Source organism: Diceros bicornis, chromosome 28 (assembly GCF_020826845.1).
Source record: "Diceros bicornis minor isolate mBicDic1 chromosome 28, mDicBic1.mat.cur, whole genome shotgun sequence".
Classification (NCBI taxonomy): Eukaryota; Metazoa; Chordata; class Mammalia; order Perissodactyla; family Rhinocerotidae; genus Diceros; species Diceros bicornis.
The window spans coordinates 31904814-31925570 of NC_080767.1; the positions used below are offsets into that span (position 1 = coordinate 31904814).

The 20757-nt window shown below is 36.0% G+C and overlaps 1 protein-coding gene across 6 annotated transcripts in view; it reads right to left on the reverse strand.

The window, feature by feature from the left end:
• The window catches only part of STRBP (spermatid perinuclear RNA binding protein), a 133937-nt gene that overhangs the window by 24688 nt on the left and 88492 nt on the right, over positions 1 to 20757 (reverse strand). For all 6 annotated transcript variants that reach the window (XR_009215919.1, XR_009215920.1, XM_058523998.1 and 3 more), the window contains exons 6-12: positions 17350 to 17441; positions 16727 to 16822; positions 15488 to 15599; positions 14713 to 14810; positions 14391 to 14502; positions 4169 to 4261; positions 3541 to 3740 (exon numbers count right to left, since the gene is read on the reverse strand). Coding sequence is in view for 4 of the 6 variants with exons in the window: in XM_058523998.1 (XP_058379981.1) it covers positions 3541 to 3740; positions 4169 to 4261; positions 14391 to 14502; positions 14713 to 14810; positions 15488 to 15599; positions 16727 to 16822; positions 17350 to 17441 (803 nt within the window). In the remaining 2 variants the exon portion in view is untranslated. The remainder of the gene's footprint in view (positions 1 to 3540; positions 3741 to 4168; positions 4262 to 14390; positions 14503 to 14712; positions 14811 to 15487; positions 15600 to 16726; positions 16823 to 17349; positions 17442 to 20757) is intronic.

Genomic DNA, 20757 nt, shown 5'->3' on the forward strand with positions numbered 1-20757 from the left:
TAAGTACACTAACATCATTTGGTTATATCCTTGTCAGTATTTTATAAAGAAAACACCTTCTCCATTGAGCCCTGCAAATATGCTCTCCCTGAGAAATCTCATCTCTGAGAGAATAGTTACCAGTGTGAAATTAACACCAGCTAACACAGGGTGCAAGTCAAAAGCCAACAGTCACAAATAAATTTGATTTGTTTATTCCAATAAAAACTGAAGACATGCAGCTTTTCCCAATTTAACACAGTTAAAATTGTCTAATGCAAATTATTTAACATTACTTCTCTCTGCCCTTCCTTTTCTCACATATAGGATTCATTTATTTACTTGTTATTGTAGCAACACATTTCAATACATTTATGAATAGTTTATATAACTGATGGATAATCTCAAGGGATACGGTATACTTGCAATACAGTACAACAAAAAATTTCAAATTAACTCATTTTCCTATGAACACGTAGTCTAAGATTATTAACTAGTATATGCTACAGAAGTTAAAAAAAAAAAAAAAAGTAAAGAGTTCTCAGACATCTGGAACCGAAGTTTGTTTGGAATCAATATGAAGGCCAAAAAACTGGTATACCAAAGACCACTGCATTTCAAGTGTCTGACAAATAAATAACTGAGCTGAAAAAAATCACAAGATGATTCCTGGAAACAAGGTGACTGGGAAATATCCAGTGTAACCAGGCCTTTTTTCTCCTAGAAGCAGGTGGAGGCTGAGAAAGATGTAATACCTTCAAAGACTAGGGGCCAAGAGTGAAAAGAAAACACACTCTACCCCATGGCTCTCCACTCAGAAGAAAGTCATATTCATGGCTTCTTATGATAGAGATGGCACCAAAAACCTTTGCAGAGAGCCTTCACTTCTTGTCCCCTTCTAGCTGATCTTTTCCCCACAGTGACTTAAGATTCTTTTCATGGAATACAGCTGATTATGTCCCTAAAGGTGTCCTTTGTGAGGGACTCTTAAGGATTGGAAGAGGAAAGGGAAGATTGGCCACTAATCTCTACTATTTTAGGGTGCCTGCTGTTGGGCAGCCAGGCTCCTGTGGCAGGAAATGATTTTTTGTTTTGTTTTGATTTGATTCTCTGCTGTGATTAGTCTTAACAGGTACAGACCCCTACCAAGCAACTGAGTAAGGAATGCAAGGATTCTTATCTAGTGGGACCTACTTTCATAAACACATGCTGGATATAAAACTCTCTTTCAAACTCATACAGAATCTGTAACATGAGTATAACCTTTACAGATGGCAATTTGGCAACATATGCCTGACATATAATAAGAACCCCAATATGTATTTAATGAATCAAAGGATCATTCCAATGTGCTTTCTTCTTGACCCAGTAATTCCATCTCTAGAATTCCATATCTTAAGGGATAATCAGACTGGCTCAAAAAGATGTAAAGCAATAAACTGGAAGCATCTAAATCTAAAAGGATTAGTTGCATTATGGTAGATTGATAATAATGAAATATTAAGCCATCACTAAAAATGAGAGCAATCTTTGTGACAACTATTTAAAAAACTCACATTTTTAGATGAACAAAGAAAACATGATCCTATTTAAGTATATATTTTGTATACACATTATGTAGGACCCACCATTCCTTATCTGAAACCCTTGGGGCCAAACTATTTTGAGAATTCATAATTTTTCAGAGTTTAGAAAGCTAATACAATATATTTACCATGTATTTTCCAAATTCCTAGTGGGTTCTCAGGTGCTATTCCATTTTGTGCAAAGAAACATATAAAATATTCACACTAAATGGAATAATAAAGACTAAAAAATAGCCCCACATCAACTCGGGTCAGATTTTCCCATCAAGTGAGTTTCTATCAAACCAAGGGAAATATTTTTCATTTTCAGTGCTTTTTGGATTTTGCAACTGCAGGTTAAAAAGAAAAAAAAAAGGCTTGAAAAAATACACACCAAAATGTCAATGTTTATTATGAGAACTAACAGCATCTAAATTTTGTCATATGCAAAATCTGCCACCCGACTAACTCCCTCAAGCTGTACTAAACTGACACTCGCTATGAGGCCACTAGCTTATATTAAAGGCCATTAAATGAAACAACCCACAAACTGTGTCACTGCATCCTAGATGCCTTTACAGGATATCACTGTTACTCCTTTTCATGAAGACTGGCCAAGGAGAATGCCCACCCGATCTTATACCACAACACCATGACTCTCATCATCGTCTGTCTGTTCTTATGACATAGACAGTGAATTGATAACTTCACAAGCTTTTTGTGTCAGATGCTAGAGAACTTAGATCTACCTTTGTGACTCATTTTCAGAATACATTACAGCTAAGTTACTGAACTGTATTTTTAGCCTTATTCCTGAATTCACTTGTTCCCTCATTCTTGGTTTTCTTTTTTTGCCTCATTTTAAACTCATACTACTACAACATACTTGAAGTACCTCTTTTGTAAACAAGACAGAACACAAATAATATATTATTTTATATTTTTACAGTTTAGTTATTATTTTTCTGCATTGTTCTTATTACTACCTGACATATAATTTATTCATTTGTCTATTTGTTGTCTGTCTCCCCATCCTATCCACGCTAGAACGCAAGCTCCAGGAGGAGACTTTGTTGTCTGTTCACTGCTGTATCCTTAGTATTTAGGATAATGTTTGCATCTATATTAATAATACTTGCAAAATGGAATGATCCTGAAGACAGACCAATTATGTCTTATGCCATACTGTTACATAACAGAACTTTTCTTAATGAAAACTGATCTTCAGTCTACATGATCTTTGATATTTTCGCATTTGTCTGCAAGAAGTCAAATGTACTCTTAGAGATTCCAATATTCAGGAATTTTCTGCAAACCTACATGCATTTGGTTGGTTCCATTCTGGACTTTATTCCCTACAGAAATATTCTGAAATACAGAAAAGGCACCATGCACAAAGATAATGATCACATTTATTTATAACAGAAAAAATCTGCAAACAGCAAAATATCCAATGATAGGGAAATGTTAAACAAACAGTAGTACAACCATATCATGTTAATCATACAGCCATTAAAATTATTTATGAAGATTTTAATAACATGCAAAAACACTGATGACAAGTTAAATGAAAAAAAATCAGAAGATAAAATTACATATACAATGTTAGCCCAATGTAAAAAAGTTAAACAAAAAAGATTCAAAGTAAATAAACCAACATACTATATATAAAGACCTGCCTCAGAGATACGCAATTGACATATTTTTTATTTCTTTACTTTTTTCTGTGTTTTCCAAATTCTGTATAATCAACACATATTATTTTACAACCAAAAAATAAAGAATTCTGTGATCAAGGGGTGACAAAAGTCTATATGCTATTGTCATGAAAATCTTGAAAAATTATATTAATTTACTATAGGAAAATAAGCATTATTTTATAAAAATAAAAATAATATTATATTATTTTTAATATTATAATATTATAAAATATTATATTTAATATTATAAAAAAATAAAAATAACACAGCACTGGTAAGTAAAATAAATACTGTACCTTCACTGCTACATGAAGTTTTGCTGTTTTCTTGGATGGTCCTGAGGCTTCATATGTTGTACCATCCACATCTACAGACATTGTGAAGACTGGGGCGTGGACAGGGCCAGACTGAGATAAGAGCTTATACTGAAGCCCAGGCCTGATCTGATTTAGCCTCATTAGCGCATTCATAAGGTCTATTGCTTTACTATCCAGAACTGTTAAAGAAAGAGGAATGAGATCAGAAATTAAGTGATTTTGCTTTAATTTATGCATTTGTAGGTTCCTAGTAACCACTATAAATTTACCACGTTTCAAAACACATATACAAATTAACTTCACTTCACAAGTAATTCTAAAATTACTTCTTAAATTATTATGCTAACATCATTGTAAAGGTAATATGCATTACTATATCTATACATTAATTTTATCAATATTAACATATCTTAAGCAATGAAGCTTGGAAACAAAAGAAAGTTATTCAATCACCAGTTTTTTCTCAGTTAAGATCTATTCTTTAAAATCTAATTCAAATCAATCAAATTCTTCCCTTTTAATTTTTATTTTCCTGTCTGAGACTATAAAGTCCTTTAAAGTCCTCAGTCCTTTCTAGCTCACATCTAAGAATAAAGATTTTACACACTTTTCCTTAAGTTTCGCTTCATCTTCTTATTGGGATCTTTATCATCCCCTAATCCATCTTCAAATGGCCTCTTCAGAGCTGAAGACCCAGCACCTAAAAAAATCACGAGAGATTCATTATCAGTTAAAACAATGATTCTACTTAGTTTAGCAAATGTATCCAATATGTTCAGGAAGGAAAAATCCTAGGAATCACAAGGAACATAGGATTGTTTCATTGATCATTTAAATTACCATATTTACAATCTTGTAATAGCAAAAATTTTAAAACTGAATCTTTATGAAACAATATTCCCCTTTTTATAAATATTTATTTTCCCATTTATTCATATATACATATACAAATATCTATGCATATATTCACATCTGTGTATGCACACACAGAAAAAAGTCTGGAAAGATATATATCAAAATGTTAAAGACAGTTATCTCTGGTAGTAGGATTTATTTTCACTTATGTCTTTTCAAATATTTCTATAATTTAACATTTATTACTTGTATAAATTTTTAAAGTCCACATGTTAAATCTTACGCTTTTGGAAATCTGAGTATCTCTCACACTACAAAATATTCTGTCTGCCTATTCAAATCGTATTTAAGATTTTATTTACAGTTCATCTTCTCGATGAAGTTGTCTTCAGCATTTCTCTCATCTCCACTTTCTAAAAGGATTTCCATGGTATTACAATTATAAAGTGTCACATGTGGTCTTGTGTCATTGCCTATTTCATATACAGAGATCTTGTATTTCCTTAGTGCTCTATGAAGTTCAAAGATAATTTCTCCTTGTCTTGTATCTTATAAACTATCTAACACAAGACTTAGAAACAATATATGGAACAAAACTATGCTATGGAACAAAAACTAACTGAACTGATACTATTCTTGGATAAAGCAGCTAGTTAATAACGCTGTCAGGCATAAGGCAGGAGCTTTGCTGTCCAAATAAAAAACAATCAGAGAGAAGCTCATCAACATGTCCAAGTACTTTAAAGAACTCTGTGTCTTCAACTTAAAGAAGGTGGTTGTTGGGTTTTTCCTAAAGGAAAGTTATACTCGAGAGATTCATGACGCAAGGTTTCGAGATACTTCCAGTGAAACCTTGTAATAATACTGACATTAACTACATATTCTCTGATTATCAAGACTTACTGTCCCTTAAGGTAAACATTCATTTCAGCATTTGCTTGAGTCAATACTTACCATTCAGGTCAATCAATCTTGATGTTCTCTTCAGAAGGCAATATCTACTTATATTTACTTAGTATTGCTTAGTATTATATTTCATTTGCATTACATAAAACTGTAAGTGTGCCACTCTCCCAGAATGTAGTCTTTAAGAGAGAAAAGTTAAAAAGCAACGATGTCTATTCCATCTCTCTCCCACTCATTAAGTTACATTAAAAGCTGCTCCCTGATTGCCTGGAAATCACAAGTGGGCTTAAACGCACAAATCTATTCTCTAAATCCTCCAGCTACATGAATAGAGTTCCAAGGATTAAGCTTCATTCTACCACCCCAGCCACTGGAAAAGACCTATAAAATCTGGGGCTAATCATAATAGTAACCTGGGGGGAAAAAATGGGCTTGCTTTATAAAAAGCAAGTCGCCTTCAACCTCAACAATATTCTAGAAATGAGAAGTGATCATCTGAGAGGCAACAATTTTAAAAAATAATATGTGAGTGTTTATCACATGCCTGGCACCGTTCTTAATACCTTACATGTATTAACTTAATCATCACAAGCACCCGATGAAGCCTGTACTTTTATCATCCTCATTATAATTTCATTCATGTATTCATTCAGCTACAAATATTAATTAAGCATTTTCTATGTGCAGGACAATTTTAGATGCTGGACATATATCAGAGAACAAAACAATGTCTCAAAGAGCTTACACATGGTGGTAGAAACTAATTATAACATGTCATATGGTCCTGGGCACAATGGAAAAAATAAGAGGCTTCAGGGGGAGGAGGTGTTGCTATTTTACATGTCATGCTCATCAGAAAGGTATCACTGATAAGTGACCTTTTGATGAAGACCTGAAGAAAGTAAAAGAGTGAGCTATTCAGCTATTTGAAGAAAGGACCCCAGACAGAAAACAGCAAGCACAAAGGTCTTAAGGCAGAAACATGCTAAGAAACAGCATAAAGGCCTGCGTGGCTCTAGTGGCATGAACCTCAACCCTAGCTGCTACTAATTCCCCAGAGGAACTTTTACAAAATATCAAAGTTCCACTTCCAATATGAGAAAGTAAGTAAATCAAAAAAGCCTTCCCGATGAGAGCAATGAGAAAAGCTGGACAAAATGTAGAATAAATATCTATTCCTGGAAAGTAAAGAATTATAGAATCAATATCTGGAAGATAAAGAAAACCCTGCACTGGGGGCCACATTTCCCTAGGGGCATCTTCCAAATCCAGAAGAAGCCACCCAGAAAACTGAACATAGTACTTTAACAGGCAACCCAGGTATCTGGGGTCAAAAACTGAAATTCAAGGACCACCAAGAAGGGAAGGCCTGATGAATCCCCCACATGGTGCGTTGGGCCTCTGAAATGCCTTACACGATAAGTAAGATGAAGCAGAAACAGTCTGGATCTCGCAAGGACTGGAGCCCAGCTTCAAATCATCTTAATCCCTGACTGTATTAAAATGATCCAGGATTGCCAATTCCACTAGCTATCTCCCAGAAACAAATATAAATCCTCCCTGGAGGAATATATCATTACTCAAGGCTTTAAATTCTCAACAATTTTTCATTTTAAGTCTCCAGCATTCATAATCACCAGGTACATGAGAAGACAATATACTGTGATCAAAAACCAAGAGAAGGAGCAGACAACAGAAACAGACCCAAAAGGGACCCAGATGATGGAGCTTTCAAAAACAAACTTTACTGGGCCAGCCCGGTGGCACAGTGATTGGGTTTGTGCACTCCACTTCAGCAGCCTGGGGTTCGCAGGTTTGGATGCCGGGTGCAGACCTACGTACCACTTATCAAGCCATGCTGTGGCAGGTATCCCACATATAAAAAGTAGAGGAAGATTGGCACAGATGTCAGCCCACGGCCAACCTTCCTCAGCAAAAAGAGGAGGAATGGCAACAGAGGTTAGCTCACGGCTGATCTTCCTCACCAAAAAAAACCACGTTATTAAAAAGAATGATTAGAATGCTCAAAAAAAAAAAAAAAAAAAAAGACAAGAAGAAGAATTTTTGGCAGAAAATCTGAAACAATAAAAGAGCCAAAATTCCAGAAATGAAAAATATAAATTAAAAACTAATAGACCTGCACAACAATCCACAATAGAGGGGAACTGACATACCTCTCTCAGTAATTAAGAGAACAAGTAAACAAAAAATATAGTACAGGTATATAAGATTTGAACAACACAATGAACAAATGTGACCTGACATGTAAACAACATTCTGACCACCAACTGCAGAATATACATACTTTTTCAGAGCACAAATCATTTACAAAAACTGACCATGTGCTGGGCCATACGTAACTCTCAAGAAAAATCAAAGGATGGAAATCATACAAGCATATTCACAGATCTCAGATCACAGAATAAATGAGAACTCAAAAATAAAGAGATAACTAGAAAATCCTCCTTTGTCTGGAAATTAAGCAATGATATCTAAATGGCTCATGTGTCAAAGAACTGATAACAAAGGAAACTAAAAAATAGTTTTAACTAAGTGATAATTAAAATACTAATGTCAAAAGAGTGTGTAATGCACATAAATCTGGGCTTAACGGAAAACTTATAATCTTCATAGTATATATGATAAAATAAGAGGCTAAAAAATATCAATAGGCTAAAAAAAAAATCAATAACGTATTCATCTATATCAAAAAGTTAAAAAAAGAACAGCAAATTAAACCCAAAGGTAGTAAGGAAGAAAAAGAAGGATAAAAGCAGAAATCAATGAAACAGAATATGAGCATACACCAGAAGATGATCAACAAAACCAAAAGTTGATTTTTTTGAAAATTCTAATAAAACTGATAAAGCTCTAGTGAGAGTGATCAGAAAAAAAAGGAGGTATGAAATGCATAAAAGAGGACATCACTACAGACACTGCAGACAATAAAAAGAGGATCTTATACACTACTTTATTTTTAAATTTAGATGAAGTGGACAAATTTCTATAAAAACACAATTTACCAGGGGCCGGCCCCGTGGCTTAGCGGTTAAGTGTCCGCGCTCCGCTACTGGCGGCCCGGGTTTGGATCCTGGGCATGCACCAACACACCGCTTGTCCAGCCATGCTGAGGTGGCGTCCCACATACAGCAACTAGAAGGACATACAACTATGACATACAACTATCTACTGGGGCTTTGGGGAGGAAAAGGGAAAAAAAGGAGGAGGATTGGCAATAGATGTTAGCTCAGGGCTGGTATTCCTCAGCAAAAAGAGGAGGATTGGCATGGATGTTAGCTCAGGGCTGATCTTCCTCACACACAAAAAAATTAATTAAAAAAAAAAAAAAACAAAACACAATTACCAAAATTCTTATAAGAAGATGATAGTCTTACGCCTATTAAGAAAATTAAATCCATAATTTAAAACCTTTCCACAAAGAAAACCGCATGCCCAAATGGCTTCCCGGATAAATTCTTACAAACATACAATGAAGAAATAACGTCAATTTTATACACGCTCTTCCAAGGAACAGAAAAAGAAGGGACATGTCCCAACTCACTTTATGAGGTCAGCATAACTTGACAAAACATTACAGCAAAGGAAAATTCCTGGTCGATCTAACATACAAAAATCTGTGTTTTTGTGACGTGCTCACAAAAATCTAAGCAAGATTGTTCATAGCAGCTTTATTTGTAAAAGCCTGGAAACAAACAAAATGATCTACAATAGGTACATGGTTAAACAAACTCTGGCTAATCCATGCCATGGAATACTACTCAGCAATAAAAACAAACTACTGACACATGCAACAACTTGGATGGGCCACAAGGGTATTTACACTAAGTGAGGGGGAAAAAAATCTCAGAAGCTCACATACTGTATAGCTCCATTTATATAAAATCCTTGAAGTGACAAAATTATAGAGATAGAGAAAAATTAGTGGTTTCCAGGGCTTAGGAATGGTTGAGGGGAGAATAATAGGTGTGACTGTAAAGAGGCAGCATGAGGGAGATCTTTGTGGTGATGGAATAATTCTCTATCATGATTTGAAGGGTGGTTACACAAATCTACACATGTGATAAAATGGCATAAAACATATACACACGTTGTATCAATGTCAGTTTCTTGGTTTTGATATTGTATTATAGTTACATAAGACGTAACCATTACGAGAAACTGGGTGAAGGGTACATGGAACCTCTCTGTACTATCTTTGCAAGTTCCTGGTAATCTATAATTATTTTAAAATAAAAAGTTAAGGAAAAAAAAAAAAGAACTGCTGCTTTGTTGAGAACAGACAACAGGGGAAAGGACAGAAGTAGGAAGACCAAATAGGGAAGTTATTGTAATAATCCAAGTGAGAGATGATGGCAGCTTAGGCCAGGATGGTAGAAGTGAAAGAAATAGCTAATTTCTGGACATATTTTGAAAGTAAAACAGACAGTATTTGCTGAAGGTTTGGATATGGGTGAAAGAAAGAAAGGATTCAAGGGTGAGGGTTTTTGGCCTGAGCACATAGACGGACAGAGTTTACGATGACTAGGATGGGATAACTACGGAAAGAGCAGATTAGAGGTAGAGTAAGGACAGGAACTTGGATTTTAGACGTTTTAAGTCTGAGATATCTGTTAGACATCGATGTGGAGACACTGAGGAGGCATCTGGACATCTAGGTCTATGGAATGGAGATATGAATTTGGGAATCTTCTGTAAACAGAAGGTATTTCAAGACAAGAAACTAGGTAAGATTTCCTAAAGAGTCAGTATAAATAAAGAGAAATGGTCTGAGGACTGCGCCCTGAGATACTTTAATATTCAGAAGTCAGGAGGATAGGGAAGAACAAACAAAGACAGGTGAAGAGAGGGCAGTGGGGGTAGAAGAACCAAGAAAAAGTAATGACCTAGAAGTCAAATGAAAAGTAGTATTCCATGTCAGAAAAAGTATGTGACAATACCCAAAGTCGTTGAGGATACAGTGCAATAGGAACTTTCATACACTGCTGGTGTGAGTGAAAACTGGAATGCAGAACCATTTACTAGATCATATACTAGCTTACAGTAACTTCTGGACATATACCCCAGGAGCCATGTATAAGAATGCTCATAGCGGGTCCTGCCCAGTGGCATAGCGGTTGGGTTTGCCCGCTCCACTTTAGCGGCCCGGGGTTCACAGGTTCACGTGCCGGGCGCAGACTTACGCACTGCTCATCAAGCCATGCTGTGGCGGCATCCCATATGCAAAATAGAGGAAGATGGGGACAGATGTTAGCTCAGGGCGAATCTTCCTCACAAAAAAAAAAAAAAAAAAAAAGAACGCTCATAGCAACATACTGGCTGGTTGCCAAAAAAAATGAACTCAAATGTCCTTCAAAAGTAGAATGAATAAGTTGTAGTAAATTCACAATGGATACCATATAACTATTAAAATGAACAAACTACAGCTATACACAGCAACATGAATGTATCCCAAACAATCCTGGACAGAAAGAAGCCAGTCACAAAAGACTGAACTCAGCACAATTCCCTTTCTATAAAGTTCTAGGCAATATCAAATTAAATTGTTTAGGAAAGCATACACAGGTGGGAAAGCTATAAAGAAAATCAAGTTGACGATTATCAAAAAGTCAGGAATGGCAGCTCACAGGGCAGGGAGGTGATATGGAGGGATAAATAGATGGCTTCTAAGAAGCTGGCAATGTTCTGTTTCTTAACCAGGGTGGTGTTTATATGGAATTTTTTAAATAGTACATTTTTTATACTATATATGTGTTATATCTCATAACAAAATAAACATGAAAGAAAAAGTGTTCATCTGTGTCAAATGTTGCTGAAAAGTTGGCTAAGATGAGGACTGAAGACTAACTGTTGAATGTAGTAACGTGGAGGTCATAAGAGAGACTGGTAGAGAGGTGAGGAAGAAAGCCTGATGGAATAAGTTTAAAAGAAAGTGAAGAAAAGGAGAAAGAAAGAATAGGTCACTCTTTCCAAAAGTACTGCTATAAAGGGGAGCAGAGAAATGGGACTGTGTTGGGAGAGATGTAGAATCAAGGGGGAGTTTGGTTTTGTCTTTCAAATGGGAGATATTACAGCAGGTTCCCCCTGCCCCCAAAGCCCCAGTAGATAGTTGTATGTCATAGCTGCACATCCTTCTAGTTGCTGCATGTGGGACGCGGCCCCAGCGCAGCAGAGAAGCGGTGCGTCGGTGCGCGCCCGGGGTCCGAACCCAGGCCGCCAGCAGCAGAGCGTGCGCACCTAACCGCTAAGCCAAGGGGCCGGCCCACAGCAGGTTTTTATGCTGATGAGAATGACTCAATAGAAAGGGAGTAATGATGCTGGTGAGAAAAGAGAGAATTGCTAGAATAATGTCCATTCGTAGGCAAAAAGGGATGTCAAAATAGAAAGGTTGGTCTTAGGAGGCCAGACAGTTTATCCATAGGCAAGGGAGGGAAAGCAAAGTGCATGAGTACTTTGAGCAAATATGTCATCAGGTGAGAGAGAGAGGGGTTGGAAGAGGAAATATGAAATGAGAGAAGATGTGAAACAGTTATCTAGGAAAATTAGAGAACTCTAGAACTTATAGGAGGATCGCCAGATAACACAAACAGTCTACTTAAGGTTAATGTCTGAGACTTACAGGGAAAACAGTCAAGATGACTGTGTATTTTTTCTCCAACGATGTTCAACAACCTGGCATAGGCACAGAGCTGGATTTCAACCAGAGTTAGAATTTTGCCAGAAAGAGAGGATCAGAGAAGTGACGGTATATGCTAGGGAGTGATCATAAGATGGACCAGGGAATATAAGCAGAGAAGGGACAAAGTGAGAACACGAGGAAGGTGAGCGACCATGAAAAGTTAATAAAATCAATGGTGAGGTTCAAGAATTGGAGTAGGGGTACGAGACAGAATGATAACAAGAAGCAATTAGAAAGTGGGATTCTTGAAAATGAGATTACAGAGAAGGTACGTAGGTACAGTTATTGAAGACAAGATGTAGGGTATGTCCACAGAATGGGTAACTGCGGTAAGGGAAAAGACAAAATATTTGTGGGAGAAGGAGTCATGGGATTAAGATGTCAGAGTTTCGAAGGAAAAAAATCATCTGAATGCATATTGAAATCACCAAGAATTACAATAATAAAGTCTAAATGCCAATGTCATGAAGCTAGGTGCTAAAAAAATGAAAGTATGAGAGAGAATGTAGTAAGGGCCTGGAGGCAATGGCCTTGGTTCCCTCGTCTTATAACCAAGGCAAAGAATGGCTAAGTGACTTGCCCAGGTCACGCAGCTAGTAACTGATAGGGCTCGAATGGAAACACCGACAGTCTGGTTCTATTTTAAGCTATAAACTGACAGACCAGCAGTTCCCATGAGATAAACCTTTAAAACTAAGAAAAAGAAATCTAAGTCACATAACAGTAGACATACTTTTACCATTTAGTAAAAGAAAAATTACAAAACCAAGAGCTAATATGAATTCAGTGATCAAAATAAAATTTTCCATTACTAATCATAAGAACTCCTATGTATATTTCAAATTTTTATTCAATCATTCAATTTACAGACAGTGCTTAATGTCACACAGCTATGTGAATCCCTTTCAACAATTCTTAGCTGCCACGTGAGCACCCTCTTGAAGAAAATGGCTTTCATTCCACAACTATTCATTGAGCATCGGTTTGTAATAGTGATATGGTAGGATCTGGAGGATTCCTTACCCCTGAAGAGTTTACAGTATAAGGCAGTGATTCTCAAACTTTAGTCTCAGGACCACTTTACCCTCTTAAAAAATTACTGAGCACCCAAAGAGCTTAGTTTTGTGGCTAATACCTATCAATATTTAGCATATTAGAAATTAAAACAAAAAATTTCCATATGAAAATATAAAAAACCATTCCATTAGCCATCAGAGTGATGATGTCATCATATGTCATATGTAGCCTCTGGAAAACTGTATACTCGTGAAAGAAAGAGTGGAAAAGGCGAAAAAAAAAAATGCCTTAGTATTATTATGAAACAGTTTTGATCTTGTGGACTCCCTGAAAAGTCTTTACACCCACTGGAATTCTGTTGTCTGAATAAACAGATTAGGCCATTGCATTATTTTTGTCATATAAAAATTATTAGCATAATATCAATTGTTGAGAGGTAGGTTGGGTCCCAGGTGAAGAACAACTGGTGTTAAACATCCACCTTCTAGCATAACAGGAGATGAAGGGGGAAAAAGAAATGGTTTTTTTGTGGCATAATAAGCAGAGTAAGTGGAGTCACGTTTAAGTATCTGCTGTATTCCAGACACTGAGTCAGGCATTTTAATCTGACAACAGCCAATGAAGTGGGGGTGATATCCCTACAGAGGAAGATGAACTAATTGCTCAAGGCCTAAAGCTAGTAAGGAGTGGGACTCTGACTGGAACCCAGGCCATACTGACCCCAAAGCCTGTACTCTTTCTGGGGAAACTCAAACCTGAGTTCAGAGAGACAAGCACAAATGGAAGATACTCCTGAATTTTCCAACATACTTTTCTCCTTCTCTAGATTTTTGTTTTCTCTTTTTTGATTACGTGAACACTTCCAAGCATGACAGACATCAAACTGATCAGTGACAGTGATAACGTCTCCTCCTAGCTTATGGCTTATCTCGTCTCCTTAGACCCGGGATTCTCAAAGTGTGGTCCCTAAGTCTACGCAGTAATAGAATGTGGGTCAACATAGCCAAATGAGTTCATCACTAATAAGAATAAATGATAGCAAGCTGATGTCATTGATGGGATATAAGAGAAGAAAGTCAGGAAGAAAAGCAATAAACTTTCTTATACATGGCTTAAATAAAACTAATTTTTTTAATTGAAGTATAACTGACATACAACATTATACTAATTTCAGATGTACAACACAATGATTCAATATTTGTATATATTGTGAAATGATCACCACAATAACTCTAGTTAACATTCAGATTTAAAAACAATTATTAAGTTCCCTCAGCTCTAACAAGAGATGCATCCCATGACCATGTCCACCACTGACCACGTCCAACCCCAATAAAAAAACTTTTACACTCACCTTCTTTATCAGTAACTGACCACGAATATTTCTGAAAAGGCTTACTAGATGGAAGGGGGTCCATCTCTAGCACTTTATAAATCTGGCCAAAGGCTGACAGTCTGAGTGCATGCTAAAGAACAAAAGATTACCTTTATTTAAATTTCAACAGCCATTCATAAAGCCCTTAGAACATTTAGCTAAAAAGACATCCATTAAATGCTAAATTTTCATGGCAAAAGTCCCTAAGAACAGGCAAGAGAAAAGTGTTTAAATAGAACAATTCAGAAAATAAAGCTATGATATTCCTCTACAAGATCACAGTGATAAGCCCATCTTCTACCTGTGCACTGTGGGTAATATCTTCCTTTTGCTGGATGGTCATATAGCTCAGAGCATCTGTAGGGTCTCGCTCACAAGGATCATGAAGACCAGGACCCCCTTTGGCAAAGGCAAACGAAAAACACAAGTACCATTTAGAACTGAGTTTAGAATACAGTAAACGAACACAAAAGAGAGAGAGAGAAAAGAACGGAGAGAAAAAGAAAAAAAAAACTGAGGAACTACATTAAAACTCTGCTCAATTAAATGGCGTAAAAAGGACACTCTCATTTTCTATATGTTAGCATTTAACGTCCTCATTTTACTGGAAGTCACTTGTATATCTAAGGTCAAAATTGGGTCTTACTCTGAGAATTTCAAAACAGCAAGATAAATTATCCCAAATCTTTAAATTACATATGAATTACATATGGAAAATAAGATCCAATTTAATTTTTCCAAATTAAACAACCGACTACAAACAGAATGAACTTTATACATTTTGACCAAACATTTGCATTTTCAAATTCAGAGCTGTAGGCAAAGCAAATCCACAGCAGACACAATATCTTATTAGTACCTTTTATGTTAGTATATATAAAACATAATTTACAATTATTGAAAGAGTTCTATAGCACTTTTCCAACATCCAAAACATTCTAGTTGCTAAAATTCCAAGCAAAACAACTCCTATGCATCATTTTCCCATGCAGAGGACAAATGTAATGCATATTTAGAAAAATAAACTCAAATGAGATATTTCTGATTCTTCTGCCTGCAGAGTTTGAAACCCTTACCAGGAAGTAGTATTCCAGATGCCAAACACTCCATTACTCGTCTCAAGGCCTCCCCAGCGCCCAAAGGTCTATTACAAGTACCTATAGACTTTTCACATATAAGCTCTAGTGGCTAGAAGATATTAAATTACAAATTAGTACATGCACCAAGTGTTAAAAGGATTCCAGTTAAATGTGACTTGACATTTCTATCTACAATGGAGGCCAAAAAGGTAAAAGTCAATTTAACATTTAAGGCCAATTAACTTTTCCCTCTTGATTATCAACTTTTATCCCAGCCAAAGTTTTTAAATCAACCATTTTTGAGAAAATATATTTAGGAAACATTTTGTTACAAAAATTTTATTTTCGGTTACCCTGAAAGGATCAGTTAAGAAACTGTGGTCATCTAATTGGTTTAACAAAGATTTAACAAGCCTTCATATAAGTTAGTAATAGCTAATAATGAATAAACGTTCAAACCCAGCCCACCTATCACCCACTTAAGCTAGGAAGTACTCAAACCACAATAAGACTTCATTTCAGACAGCCTGCCCCAAGCACTACAATTAAAATAAACGAAGGACTAAATCTCCACATTTAATAAACTAAAAACTCATGATTCTATATCAAAGTAATAATTGCTAGATTAATTTAAAATGACCCTCTACGGCTTTGTTTTATAATGTTCTTAATCGTGGTCTTGATTAGGTCAGGCATAATAATTTCCAAATTAAGTTCTGCCATATATATTATAAATTATGCCCATAATCAGACATAATTGTTCACCTAACTTTAATTACTAATATGAACTAATTTTTAACTGTCTACACTCAAAGAGAAAGAAAAAGAGGCTATGCCTTATATTGGCATATCAGGTAATTTTTATTTTAAATGGAAGTAGCACTGAAAGAGAATGTGCCAGTCAAGGAGGCTTTCATAGGCAGGAGGTGAACAGTGCTCAACCATAAGTGCAGAGGAAAGTGCAGGAAGACATTCACTTCTAACAGGTATAGAACCTTTTTGTCAGAAAAAATATCTCAGGCTCTGTAACATGAATATGATGAGGTAGGGGAGACAAGTTATATGCACAAAAAAGAATTCATAGAAAAAGATGCTTTTTTTTTCCCAGAACAAAAATATATAATACATACCCTAGCTGACTCAGAATATAGCCATTTTACAGTAACATGTAATTTCTATAGGATTTCCTCTGACTATAGCTTCAGAATTTGCTTTTAACCATATTTAAGTACTTACCCATCCTTTTAATGGTGCCCATGTGGGGACTCTGTTGCACAAATCACGCAGGATGCGGAGGACAATTACACAGGATTTTAATCCATTTGCCCTTGCCTAAAACGAACAAAATGATTCCCATATCCCTGTTGAAATCCATTCTTCATCTTAAGCACACTGATCATGGATAGTTCTTTCAAGTGAATACTAATTAGCCAGTCATTTGTCAGTTGTCAGGCAAACCAAAAAATCAAGTTATTAAAAGTAGTAAAACTGTGGTTTAGAAAGACAGATTTTAAATTAAAGGAACCCTATTAGTAAAATTGTTTTTATAGTCTCATGGCAACTCCATTTTGGCAACTATCTTAACTTTTAGCTTTTCTCACCCATGTTTGTATTTTATAAGTCATTGTTTGAAATTCAGAGTACTAAGCCAAAAAGGATTATATGATAATTAAACATCATTAACTATAGTAGAAGCTATACTAAATTTACCTAAATTAACTCATTTACTCCTATAATTCCCCTATAAGGTAGAGAGTACCCCCATTTTATACATTACACAGAAACCATTAAGTGGCAGGTATTCCAAATGAAACCTGCACAAGGCTACAGTAACAGTAAGATAATAATGAAGAGCCAACCTGAAACCACTTGGCATGTCGAAGAGACGCCAAGGCGTTCAGGCATTTCTGCCTGTCCAGTAAGTCCGGAGGATCTTTCATCGCAACCTTTTCTAATGGGAAAATGGGATAAAGAGAGACAGATACAATTTGACCAAGGGGTTTCTGTCAAATTAACCAAACAATAAAAATAAAAAGAGCTGCATCTGAGTGAACTAATAAGACTCCCAGAAGATGGCATAATTTGGCTTTGCTGCTTTTTTTTTTAATTACGTGCACTTTGATTACTTAAGTAGTCATCAGAACTGTTCTGTGCCCAAGTACAACAGGAGCACAAAGGCATTCATTCAGTAAACAGATCAATAACCACTGCTACACATAATCTGGGATCTTATTAAACATGTATATAACATCACAGGGCACAAAATAGGTACGTAGCACTTCTCCGTTAGGTGGGGTGCAAAGAGTGGAAATCTAAGACCAAGAGCAATAACAACTTTTCTTTACAGAAGGAATTTTAGTCACTAATCAATTCTTAAGGAAAATTGGAGCTCTTTTATGTAATCAATTTGAGATATACTAAGAATATAGTGAGTATGGCAATTTTATTTTTTTTACAACAAAATAGACTCATTAACAGAAACTACCTGACTGATGTGAACTCCTCAAGTATCACCTTGGAGATCTCTCATTATTTCTTTTCTAAACCAAAATTATTAAAACTACAAATTTGAAATACATTTCAAGTTTTATATACCTTTTTTTAAAAGGGCAGCAAAGAATACTATCTAATTACAGCTATTTAACTTGCTTTAACATTTTAAAGTTAGATTAGATGGTCCAAATCAGCAAAATTAAGAATTCAAATATGTGATTAATGACAAATATTCATATTTAATATGTCACATGATACTAAATCCAAGTTTAGACAGCCAACTGTATTTCCTCTAGGCTACTAGGAAGTGGGTTTTTAAACTTTTTGAAGACTTGGTGCATTATTTAAATACATATAACATACAAATGTTTCTTGGGGAATAACAAATGTTTCTTGGGGAATAATTCTTTGTTTGATTTAATTAAGTCAGATTCACCATTCTCTTTTAAGAACTCTCTTAGATGTAGGCGAGTCCACCAACACTTTTTCCTAGTATAATCATGACAGTCACAGACTTAGGTGTATGTTTGTGTGGGCGAATTGATACAGTGTAAACACTTTTTTTGTGTGTGTGTGAGGAAGATCAGCCCTGAGCTAACATCCATGCTAATCCTCCTCTTTTTGCTGAGGAAGACCGGCTCTGAGCTAACATCTATTGCCAATCCTCCTACTTTTTTTTCCCCAAAGCCCCAGTAGACAGTTGTATGTCATAGTTGCACATCCTTCTAGTTGCTGTATGTGGGACGCGGCCTCAGCATGGCCGGAGAAGCAGTGCGTAGGTACGTGCCCGGAATCTGAACCCGGGCCGCCAGTAGCGGAGCGCGAGCACTTAACTGCTAAGCCATGGGGCCAGCCCCTGTAAATACTTTTAAATGGGAAACAAGATCACTGATACTTTTTGGTTTCCTCAGTTATTACAAGATTCTATTATGGCAAATTTACTGTATATTCTAATTGATAGATTGCCATTAACTAAAACTGAAGGCATAATGCCCAACAGAAAACAAATCTATTAGAGAAAGAACTGTGGTTCTTTTTATTGGCTGCAACACTCTAAAGGCTGAAGTGCTACACACTTATTTTCTGACCAGGTGAGCTCCACAGCAGATATTTGCATCATTACACATTAACCTCTGCCAACAAATTCACAACACAGGGTCTCAGTTCATTATCCTCTTTTACTCATAAAACAGGAAGCCTTAAAAAGAATTACTGATGTGAATTTATTTATAAACATGAACAAATATACTATGGGTATTCACTTCATAGGTGATCTAGCTCCTGGACTTGCTTAATTCTGTCTTTGTAATGACATAAAACGTACAACTAACTCATTTGAATAGTTTACACCAAAATGTTTAACTGTGGTCAATACAAGCATCTGTGTAAAGCTCATGTATCAGATAAAACAAACTGCTGTAAATGAATGCTTAGAATCTCTTAAAAGTTAGACATGACAAAGGTTGACTGACTGCTAAGTAATGTAATCCTGAGAAAAGGTATGGACAGTACTTATTTTTTAAGACTCAATCTTTAAGAGTAAAGGCGAGCTAAGTTTTATTCTATCGTCTTACCACGTAGAAGTGTCAGGAAGACGGGGGCAATGGAAGAGAGGAGTGAAGCAGAGGAAATGTGGATAGGAAAAGACAAGGCAAACCAAAACTCTTTTTGAACTTTCTGGTACTCTCGTCCAGTGGTCAAAGCTTGTAAATAATATCTTACGCTCACTGTGACACAGTTATTTTTAAACGGGAACAATGGCAAAAATATTTAGATAAATTCTTTCATCCCCAAAGTCAGATTATAACAACAAACTCTTAGTAAAAAAACAATAGAGACATCAGCTTGCTACAGACAGTCAACATTTGGAGGCAGTAGTTTCTACTAGAAGGGGATGAAAGGGACAGGCAGTGAACAGAAGACTTGCACCGGGTTCCCTTTTACATCACCATCAGAATGGCCAGTTTCTTCATGCTCTGATAGTCAAAAAGTCAAAAGATCCAAAATGTTTTCAATATTCGTGAGGTGGGAAACAGCAAAGGAGATGTAATAATTCATCTCATTTTATCTACTCCAAAGTTTCTTATTTTAAAGCAATGTAAATTCATATGGCACTACAGTGCTACTTGTAAGCCCTGCTTGCCTGTTTCCTTTATATATTAATAATATACAGTTTTATATATTTCTATTCTTTAAGAAAAATAAATTACATAATGTGGCAATCACAGAACTGCTGCTGATAAAACACTGCTACTTCTCATAGCAGAACCTCAAGTTTAACATTTCTGTATGAACTTGAATGTAGGTGTTTCAATTTTGTGGGAAGCAAAGCTTTTCTGACAAAAAGGTATCTTGGAGTCTTTAAATAAAAAACAATGGAACTGTGAGCCATTTCATTTTTTCCTACAGTGAGCAGTAACACGGATAAGAAATAGCATGGGGCATGGGCTTGGGGAGTGACAAAAATGTCAAAAGCAAAGAAAAGCAGCTTTTAAAAATTTATTGCTCAGTAAAGTGGCATCAGGGCATGAAGGTACATAAAACATTCTGAACAATGGAAGCACTGGAAAAGAAATCTCTTATGCCTAACTTTGTTTATTTGGTTAGAGGTTAGATCAGTGACCAGAAACACACCGCAGTGCAGGAAATGTTGGTCAGTTTCTCTCAATCCCTTACATGCAAGCTAACTCTCTGCTGGTTAACAAAAACACCTGTCTGCAGGTGGGGCAAGGAAAAGCCAGAACATGACTGTGTTAAATAGGAGTTATATGGCT